The sequence below is a fragment of the Buceros rhinoceros genome, unplaced genomic scaffold, assembly GCF_000710305.1.
Source record: "Buceros rhinoceros silvestris isolate BGI_N320 unplaced genomic scaffold, ASM71030v1 scaffold22924, whole genome shotgun sequence".
Taxonomy (NCBI): domain Eukaryota; kingdom Metazoa; phylum Chordata; class Aves; order Bucerotiformes; family Bucerotidae; genus Buceros; species Buceros rhinoceros.
The window spans coordinates 26,997-37,482 of record NW_010407952.1 but is presented as its reverse complement, the minus strand read 5'-3'; the positions used below and the strand labels follow the sequence as shown (position 1 = coordinate 37,482).

The window sequence follows — 10,486 nt, the reverse complement described above, 5'->3', positions numbered from 1 at the left end:
ACACCCCTCATCTCCTCCTCCCCATCCAGCCCAATCCCTTGTATCCCATTGACCATGGCTTCGTGCAGACAGGTGATGGTGTCAACGATGCCCCAGCCCTGAAGAAAGCCGAGATCGGCATCGCCATGGGGTCAGGCACAGCTGTCGCTAAGTCAGCAGCTGAGATGGTTCTCTCCGATGACAACTTCTCCACCATCGTGTCAGCTGTCGAGGAGGGCAGAGCCATTTACAACAACATGAAGCAGTTCATCCGCTATCTCATCTCCTCCAATGTTGGGGAGGTTGTTTGGTGAGAGTTCCCCATGCTGGGCACCACGTTGAGGGGAGCAGAGGTGGGGATGTGTCACCTGGGGCAGGTGACCCATGGTCCTGTCCCTTGTCCCTGGCAGCATGTGGTGCCCAAAATTGTAACCCTGGGTACCAAAGGGAGCAGCTCTGCCATGTCTCATTCCCCAGGGACAGGGGTTATTGTATTTTTCTAAACACGCCACCCTGCAGGAGGTCATTTGTTAATGCGTTGCCTGTCTAAGCCCAGGCCAGTGTCTTAGACGGGTGCAGATGTTTGTGTACAGGCTGTTGTCACCAGGTCACAATGGCGTGCTTTGCATCAGATGGGCAGATCTCCTGTCCCTGCCCATCCCTCCAGGAAATCAGCACTGTCCTCAGCAACACGGACACAGCCTGGGGATCACGTGGGCATCCTTCGCCCTCGTGTTTCAGCAGGGGTGTTGTGCATGGGAACCTGTGTGGCCATGGGGGGGACGTCAGTGGTTGGGTTTGAACTGCGAAGCCAATTTTAACAGCAACAGGAACAAGTTTTAGCTGCAAAATTCAATCCTGGATTTCAGGTTCCTGACTCAGGGACAGGTTCATCTGCAGGACTTGGGGTGAATGTTCAGTTTAGGGTATTTGGACCCAGGGTGCCTGCTCGCTCGCCCCTTGCATGACACAGACACTTCCTCTGGCTGCCCTGGAGCTCATCTAATTCAGCATTTCTGGGTTTTTGTTCCACAGCATCTTCCTGACAGCTATCCTGGGCTTGCCCGAGGCCCTCATCCCTGTGCAGCTGCTGTGGGTGAACCTGGTGACGGACGGGCTGCCAGCCACCGCACTGGGCTTCAACCCTCCTGACCTGGACATCATGGACAAGCTGCCCCGCAACCCCAAGGAGCCCCTCATCAGTGGCTGGCTCTTCTTCCGCTACCTGGCCATCGGAGGTGAGCCCCTGCAGGCACCAGTGGGCAGAGGATGAGGATGGGCATGGGATGCCATGGGGCAAGGAGCTCCTTGCTGGATGCTGGGGGTAAAGGTGTCTCTTTTGGCCACAGTGTACGTGGGCCTGGCCACAGTGGGTGCAGCGACCTGGTGGTTCTTGTATGACGCCGAGGGACCACAGGTCTCCTTCCATCAGCTGGTGAGTCGGGAGGGGAATGGGCTGACGTGTTGAGCAGGTGGATGAGGGCATGGAGTCAGATGTTGGGGTCTTTCCTCTACCTTTCTTCTATGGTTATTGTGGCATTCCCAAATTCCCAGTGGAGAAGACATTAATTGAAAAAGAAAAGCAAATTCTCTCCCTCAGGCTCATGTTTCCAGCCTTGCTTCTGCCAGCAAACAACTTGATCTAAAGAAGCCAAAAGCAGCTCCCGTACCTGATCCCACATTGAAAGGGATCAACTTTTACATTACTGTGGGTCTGGACAAGGAGGTGGGAAAGCAGGTGCCATCACACCCTATGTCACGTGCAATAGAAGATGTATTTTTGATGGAGACACGTGTCTGCTCAAACACCTTATTAACTGCACGTGGAAATCTCTAGCCCCTATCCAGCCATAACCCCAAAGCCCCAACCACAGCAGAACCGGGGTCGCTTTAGGCAATTTTATCAGTTGTGGGATATTTAACAGCACCCCTAATGATCAAGGTTCACCATGTGCCCCCAGCCAGTCGGCCTCTTCCTACACTGCTCTGCCCTGTATTTACCAGCGGTTTCCTGTGCCGACAGAGGAACTTCATGAGGTGCACCAAGGACAACCCTATCTTTGAAGGAATAGACTGTGAGATCTTTGAGTCCCGATACCCGACCACGATGGCTCTGTCTGTGCTGGTGACAATTGAAATGTGCAACGCCCTGAACAGGTAGGGTGGCTGCAGGATTGCTCGGTACACTCTGTGCGTGAGTGATTTTGTGTAGGGTCTCTGAGCATTTGTTGGTGGGCTGAGGGCTTTGCTTTGACTTGAGCCACTCGGAGCATCCTCATAGGGGACCACTGGGTTTGTCGTAAGTAAACTCCTCCAAGCCAGTATGTGGCTGTTGATAGCGGTGAAGGACTGGACCTGCATCCGTTGGTTAACGGATGGTCCTAATCTATGTGTGGCTGGTTGCGTTGAGGTGGGCGTCCAGATCCAAATCATGGCAAAGCCTGAAGCTTGAATGATCTGGAAGAGAGGGGCTATCTCCTACAGCCTTGGAGAGGAATGAGAACCCCCAGCCTGCTGCATGGGGAACAGGAGGTTATTGGGGCTAATGCTGTCCCCTTGCTTTCACAGTGTCTCTGAGAACCAGTCGCTGCTGCGGATGCCACCATGGCTCAACATCTGGCTGCTGGGTGCCATCATCATGTCCATGGCTCTGCACTTCCTCATCCTCTATGTCAAGCCCATGCCTGTGAGTGCCCTCTGCCACCTCAGCCCAAGAACATTCTCCTGTGTGCAAGGACATCCCTGGAGTGGTCTTTGGGTCTGGAATCTTCTGGCATGGTTGTCCCCAGCATGTGCCCTCAGGACTAGGTCCTGTAACTTGAACCATCATAGGAACCAGGAGACACCATGCCTCAATGGACCTTTATTTAAGTCAGAAACTCTCTTTTGTAGGCAGCACAAAGGAGTATGGATATCTCGGCTCCTTTTGGAGCCATTGCCTCCTTTTTCAGCCCAAGGCTAGTGATGCCTCAGTTGATTCATAAGAGCATTTAAGATGAAGCAGGTGGCAGTGCTCAGGAGGTTACACTGTCCTTTATCCTTTGCAAAGAGCCTGTGAGCATGTACTGTCCTAGCTCTCACTTTCCACATCTGCATGAGAGATGAAGGACATTGTTTTTGACTGATCCTGGCCAAGAGCCACCTTGGGATCATGATAGACCTTGAAGAAATCCTGCTCTTGGGCTGTCTAGATCCTTCCTTCTTGTACCTGGGATGACTCTCTCTCAACCCATGCCATACAACAACCTGACCCTTAGAACAAACAAAATCCCACCTCCTTCCCCATTGACATGTCCCATCCTTCCCTCCTTGCAGCTCATCTTCCAGGTAACGCCCCTGAGCTGGCCGCAGTGGGTGGTTGTGATGAAAATCTCCCTGCCCGTTATCCTGCTGGACGAAGGACTCAAGTACCTTTCCCGCAACCACCTGGATGGTGAGCATGGTCTGCACCGCACTCGGTTGTGTTTGCTCCGTGGTGCTTTGCCTGGGGTTCATGGTAGCTTTGTGAACACCTCACTCACCTCCTCCAATCGTGTGGTGTCTGCACCTGCATGTTCATCCACCTCTGCTGGGAAAAAGGGACTTTTTCTCCTACCCCCTCCTTCCCAGGTGCCACGCCAGGCAGAGCAGTTGGTCCTTGTATCTGCTTGCAATACTCTTAGGAGCTGGAGCACTAGATAAATCTGCCACTTCTGTTTATCCAGCTCCTCTTGGACCTCTGAGGACTGGATCCCTTCTCTTATAAAGTAAAACAAATAAAACGCTGATTTCTAATCCTTTCTTTCCCCTCAGTCTTCCACTCCTCTACGTCCATCCTTATCTTGTGTATGCTACCTCTATATTAAGATCAAATGAGAGCTGAACACCTCATAAACTGGTTTTAATGGGATTGCCCTTGGCCAGCACCTCTCAGGATCCTGCCTGTGGCATGCAGAGGAGAAGCAGCTCCTCTGACACCAGGGCAGCAGTTCCTGCCTGCTCCTGGGCTCCGCGCTGTAAATCACAGCGTGTATTTAGGCAGCCCTCCAAGGAGATGATATCATCTTCTCTTTCATTTCTTGCAGAAGACGTTGCTGTGGGCAATATCTTGGTGCTGAGTTAAACCTGCAGGTTTTCCTGGCGGTGGCTGCGGGGCCGCAGCTGCTGAGTGGTGCTGTGCCTGCCATGGGGCTGGCCCCTCTCCAGGGAAACAGATTTTATTCATTTTTTTAGGGTGTTCTTGGCCCAACAGTAATAGCAGGGAGAAGAAGTGCAGGAGAGACACCATCCTTGCCCAGGGAGGAAGGAGTGGCTCTGGGGGGAGATGAAAAACCTGAGTGTAGAGACTGCATGTCCTTTGTAGCACCTCCTCGATCAAATCTTTTTTCACCCCATAGGCAACTGGCGTCCTAGCAAACCCCTCCTTCACCCTTTAATAATGACCCAGGAAAGCTGTGCAAAGCCATCCTTGCCTTTCAGGGCCAGAGGCAGGTCCATCAGCCCTGGCAGCGGGGGATCAGGGACATTTGAAGAGCTCTGTTTGGTTTCTCATGGAGTAGAACCATGCAGAAAGCTGGAAATGGAGGATGGGAAATGATTGCAAGCAGGAAACGGTCACAAACTGGTCACCTTCCCCATCGGTGGGTCCTGGTGCACTGGGGTTGTTCACGTCAGCTTTCCTTTCTCTGGCAAGATGACACTTAACCACAGCAACTGCTCAGAGGAGCCTCTGCTGAGAAACAGAGCTGCAGGGACTCCTGTTCTTACAGACCAGATAGAAACTGTTCCTGGCTTGTTTTTATTTAATTGTTGCCTCTCTCAGCAAACTGACTGGTGCTTTGCATCACCCCGGTCTGCTTTATCGTATGATTACAAGCCAGCAGCAACAATTTTCTGGCGTGGCACTGGGCTGGGGTGTGGGAGAGCTGGTTAACTCCTGGCTGTTGCATCCCATGCATGCCCCACGGTCTTCACTTCACCATCTGTGATCTGGGGACGAGTCTGCCTTTCTCCCACACTTTGCATTCCTCTCTTAAAAACTCAGTGCTGTTGGAGGAAGGGCTTTTCTTCGGCTCTCCCAGCACAGTGGGCTTTTTGGCAGGCGCACGATACTTTCAGGTCCAAATGTACCAGCTCAGAGTGTTTCCTCCTCCCATGCCATGCTCCTGACATGCCGGGTCCTTTGAGCTGCCTTCATCCCCATGGTCTTGATGCTGTTGATGCTCACGGGTTGCTCTATGACTCGTCAGCAAAGGTTTCCCATGCATTCGATCACAGCTACGCAGCAAAGTCATGCTTAAATCATCACATCTGAAACAAATCATTGAAATCCTACATTTTCCTCATTCCTCTGGGCTTTGAAAAGCAAACAAACAAACAAAAAAAAAACCCTCAAGAAGCCACTTTTAAATGTGGTGTTGTGGTTTTTTTCACCAGGCATTCTCAGGATGGTAAGACACACGTGGAGCGGGGAGCACCAGTTGAAAACCTGCAGGATTCCAGAGCAAGGGTTGGCTTTCTTACGTGTCTCATCCCTGACTGCTGTATTCCCGTCCTTCCTCCAAAGTCTTGCTCATGTATGGTGGGGACCTGCTTGAAACGTGCCTGGGTGAACCTGGCTGGGAAAAGCAGCCCAGGAACCGCATACCCAGGCAGGATCTCCTTTCCCACACCCACCTCTGTGTTTTGCTTCAAGATAAGGTCTAAAAAGCCCGTGAAGCAGCTGTTTGCATGGCAGTTCTGACCGGGGGGCAGGCTATTGCATGGTCTCTGCCAGGCAACGCTTGGGGATGGTCTCCACTGTGGGTCCTTCTGAGGAATGGCCAAGGGTGGTTCAGTTGAGGGATGCAAATGTACAGCTGTGAGTTCTGCTGATTCAGGTGTTGCCTGGAGAAGTTTCTCCTTTGATCAGATTTAGATAAGTCGTGTTTCCCTTACACTGGATTTTCCTTGTCCTTGAAGTGGCAGGAAGCTGAGACTCTTCAGTTTTCACCGTGGACTCGTGCTTTATGTTCCTCTCCCCATCACCCTGGTCACTTCCAGCCTCTCGTCTTGTATGTTTTGCATGTGTTGGTGCCTTCATCCATCACTGGCCCCTTGGAGGTTTCTGCTGTCTCAGTTTGGGGAGGCGATGTGACTGTGAGACAGCAAGCGAAAGTGCACGGCTGAGCTCAGTTGGCTCGGCGTGACCTGCAGATGTTCTGGTCAGGAATGTGGAGATGTTCTCCAGGGCCTTCTCAGGAGTCTGTCACACAGATACATGCTGGCAGGCTCAGAAGGGCTGACCTCCCTCAAGGACCTCTCGGCCCAGTACTTTGAATATTTGTCATGCTTTGTACATTTAAGTGTGTTGCTCTTTCTGAGCTCCGTGGCATGCAGGAGGAAGGTTTCCAGGCATCTGTGCCAAGACCTTGCAGAAATCTCTTTTCAGAGTGATTCTCAAAAGGTATCAAATCCAGCCGGGACACTGAGATAACTGCAGTGCTTGTGTCCCTCTGTGTGCCATCAGCCTGCTGCTGTGGCCACCCCACTCCCCTTCTGCCTTCCCGCACCATCTCTGGGCCTCCTCATCTCCACCACCTCAAAACCTATCGCAGGTGTCGGTGTTGCCACCGTGGTGTTTTCGCTTGTTTTCAGCACATTCAGCAGCAGCCGTGGCTGGGTGCTCGGGCTTCACCGTTTCTTACCAGTGCTGTGGTACAAACAGGGGCAAGTCAAGAAGTGGGTGCTTTCTGCAGCTCAGCTACAGCAGCAGCAGCTGATCACCACAAGTTTTGACGCACAGGAATTGTCTGGACGTGGTTTGTGGCAGACTGGGATTTAGGCAGCCGTTTGTCCTTATGCCTGTGCGGACGGCAGCCCCTGGTGGTTTTGCAGGAGCTGCAAGGTGGTGTCCGCACCGCTGGGTACCAGTCCCCTCCTCGTTGGGCAGCAGTGTCCCACACCCTCCTGCCTCCGCAGTGGTGTGCAGGTGAGGTTGCACCCTTGGGTGAACATCTCCGCTGCCGAGGGAGAATTGGCCACTTATCTGCAATGCCAGCTTTATGCTTTAACATCCTCCCAGAGGAGAGCAACTGGTAGAAGTGGCTGTGTGGTGACTCCCTGCCAGGGTCAGCTGGGGCTCCCCATCCCTCTGAGACAGCACAAAATCGGCAGTGACCAAAATTTTTGTGTCCCATCACAAAAATCCTCCGGCACATAGTGAAAAGGAGCTGCTCACCCTCCTCTCCCCCATGCACCCACACCTGGGCATGAGGGCAGCCCCCCGAGACCCCCCCCCAAGGAGCACAGGGTCTGCTGCAGCTGCCTGCTTTCCCTCGCAGGAGGCCGGCGTCCCTCTCCCCGGTGCGGCAGAGCCAGGAGTGAGCGCCCGCGTCCGTGGCCCGCCCTTGTAGGGTAATCTCCGCGTGGAGCTTACCGGCGTCCCTCTCCCCGGTGCGGCAGAGCCAGGAGTGAGCGCCCGCGTCCGTGGCCTGCCCTTGTAGGGTAATCTCTGCGTGGAGCTACCTTGGCTGGGCGCTGGCGTCGGGGAGGAATGTGTCCCCACGGGCCAAGTCGTTTGCTTGAGCTGCGGGATGCTCTGAAGGAGAGTGATGCCACACCTTTCAGTGCTGGCATCTCTCCAGACGGGATTTTACAGCTCTCCAGTCTTGCTTTTCATTTTTCTTTTTATTTCCCCCCTTCTCCTGGTTTGGTTTTTTTTTTTGTGTGTGTGTGTGTGAGCATGTTCCATGCTTTAGAAATGGAAGAGCAGAGGGAAGCTCTTGGTGCTGCTGCCCTGGTATTGCAAAGAGATGGGAGGAGCATTTCCCTTCCAGTTTTCTGCTGAGGTCTGGGTCCTGGGTGAAGCTCGGGGTGTCCTGGTGCAATTTTCAGAGCTGGGAGGGCCGCAGCATTTCCTGTGGTGAAGGAAGTGATCTGGGCTGGTGGCTGGAGCCTGCATCCCTCCAGCATCACCTTTTACAGGAACCCATTGAGAGGAAAGTCAAAAGCAGTAAAGAAAAACCTCCCCCAAATTTTGGGCTCTCCCGGTGGGGAGCAGATCTTGTAAGAGATGAGCTTACGTTGTCTAGTTACAGGTTTGCAAGCGCTGAAGGGCTGTGACACTCCTAAGAAATTCGGTGTGAGGCAGGATCCAGATGGATCATGACCATCCCATTGTTCCTGCAAACAGGTCCCCGTGTCCCCCCTGCTGCTCTCACCAGCGTGCGGAGAGAAGAGCGAGGCGCCAGCATGGCATCCGGGTACAGCTGAGTGGGTGCCAGACCCTCAGCTGGCTGCAGTGCTCACGGAAATGCCTTTGTCTGTGCTGAGGGAGTTCCTTAGAGGTCTGAGAGTATCCACTGTGGTTAAATGCTCGCTGTGGGCGCTGCAGCCCTGTCCCCCTCCTGTCCCTGCCCGCTGTACGGTGTGGCCACCCCCTTTGCACAACCACAGGGTGAAGTGTTTAGGGGAAGCTCAAGTAACTGCTGGAACATCACCCGATGGGGACTGCTCAGCTGCTGGAGCTGCTGAAGAGACGCCCCTGCAATGTGGGGGAGATGACTTTTCATTACTGATTTAATCCAGCGTGGTGGCCGGCAGCCCTGCTTTGCTCCGAAGCCTGTTGTGCAGAGGTCACACAGAGTGACACTGCCGTTGTGGCAGTCAGTTTTATCTCAGGATTCTCCAGCCAGCACTGGAAAGAAATTTTGGCAGAAGTTGCAAAAAAGGGTTTCTTTCCCTCTCTCTCCTCTGTTATTTATTAATTCCCCTGCAAGCTTGTCAGCACCAGGGCTGGCAGCAGGCGCGGAGCCCTGCGGGTAACCCCAGGCAGGACCCCTCTCCATCATGAGCACAGAAACAGCGGTTCTCCGCGAGATGTGTTTGGTGATGTGGGCAGCGATGAAAGATAGAGAAATGCGGCCAGAAGAGTCACGTTTCTCTAACTCTTCTCAGAAAAAGCTGCCTTGTGGGTGGGTGTTGGGGTTTTTTTTTTAATGAAAAATAACCTGTTCTGGGCAGACCGAGCTGGCAGTAGGGTCTCTCCCAGCCCCGGGCTGAAGAGTAGCTGCTGCCTCGGGGGGCTGGGGACGTCACTGTCCTCCACTTGAAACTTGGGGCTCTGGTTGGTGTGAGTCAGGCTCTGGCAGGGATTTCAAGGTTGCACATGCTAACTTCAGGCTGAACACCGTAGCGTTCCTGCAGGCTGTGTGTGGCCTGTTACCCCCCTGTCCAACCTGTCCATCAGTAGGTGCAAGAAGGGAGGAGAGCAGCCCTGGGCTGGGACAGGGACTGCGCTGGGCAGACTGGTCCTTGCTAGTGGATCTGGAGATACTTATGGATGTAAATATATAATTATTGTGTGTGTGAGTGGTGTCAGCCCATGGAGCAGTATCCACCCGTGTGGCTGTGGCAGGGACAGGGCAGGGCTTTGGGATGCGGTGCGCTTCCTCCTCTCTGTGCCGCTGCCTTTCCCTGGCTGCTGCCTGATGCTCTCGTTAGGAGCAGTAACGAGGGATCCCTGCCTGCTCGCCTTCCCGCTGCTCCTGCCTGCATGGCTCCTACTCTTCCCTTTTCCTACCTCCTGCAGGCTGTCTGTGCTGAGCCTTCCTCACCTGGGGACCATCCTCCTCCTTGTGCAGCCTGAGCTGCCGTGGCCGCAGTTGGCTGCGGGGGAGTCATCTCCCCTGTGCAGATGGGATCCCAGGTCCCTTCTGGGATGAACCCAGGAGCAACCTTTCTTGATAGTGAGAACAGCGAACTGGTTTGCTTTGGAACCCTCACCAATACTTTTTCTTCTCTTTTTTTTTCTTTTCCTTGGTTTCAGGAGAAGAGGACAAGAAATGAATGACACGAAGGAAACGCTCCTGACTAAAGGATCCCTAACTTGTAACTTGGACTGAAGTCTTGCATGCGTGACCATCGCTAGAAGCCAGCAGGACATGCATGTGTCCGACTATCAGACAAATGCGGGTGAATCGTCGAAAAGAAAAATACTGATTTTGTTTCGTTTCGTAGCTTTCTTTTTCCTGTACATAAGAGTGCAATTACTGGACAGCGGCAGAGGGTTTGGGGACGGAGCTGTGTGGACCTGGGTCGTCGTAACATGGTTCCTTGGGGATTTGTTCCTGCAAAATTTGAGACCCTCTATCCAATTTCCACCCTGACTGGGTTGAGCTCAGGCAAGGTGCCCTTCAGGGGAGGTCGAGGCAGGGAGTCAGGATTTTCCCGCGAGCAGGAGGCTGCATCCCCCCATGGGGTGGGATGCACGAGGGCAGCTCATGGGGCCGGGAAGGGCTTGGCAGTGAGTGAGGGCAGGGGAGGGAGGTGAAGGGGCCATGGGTTGTGGTCACCAACCCTCGATGATGTTCACCGTGTAAGTGGGCGCATCGCTGAGGCTGCCGCGCTCTGTTCTGGCAGTTGTGGTGCCTGTGGGCTGCAGCAGCTGAAAATAGCTTCACAGGTGGTGGGGCTCTCATGGACGCGTGTCTGTACATCGAGGTTGGGTGCATGCGGTGGAAAGTGAAGTTCTCCCTATTTATCACAC

General features: G+C 53.6%; 1 protein-coding gene across 1 annotated transcript in view; it reads left to right on the top strand.

Moving 5' to 3' along the window:
• LOC104492191 (sarcoplasmic/endoplasmic reticulum calcium ATPase 3) overlaps positions 1–10,152 on the top strand; it is a gene marked incomplete at its 5' end in the record, with an annotated part of 12,564 nt that extends 2,412 nt beyond the window's left edge. The window contains 8 exons of the mRNA XM_010134711.1: positions 69–289; positions 1,015–1,217; positions 1,329–1,414; positions 2,003–2,136; positions 2,548–2,665; positions 3,295–3,412; positions 5,395–5,467; positions 9,767–10,152. Of these exons, the coding sequence (XP_010133013.1) occupies positions 69–289; positions 1,015–1,217; positions 1,329–1,414; positions 2,003–2,136; positions 2,548–2,665; positions 3,295–3,412; positions 5,395–5,467; positions 9,767–9,842 (1,029 nt within the window). The remainder of the gene's footprint in view (positions 1–68; positions 290–1,014; positions 1,218–1,328; positions 1,415–2,002; positions 2,137–2,547; positions 2,666–3,294; positions 3,413–5,394; positions 5,468–9,766) is intronic.
• Positions 10,153–10,486: the final 334 nt, after the last annotated feature.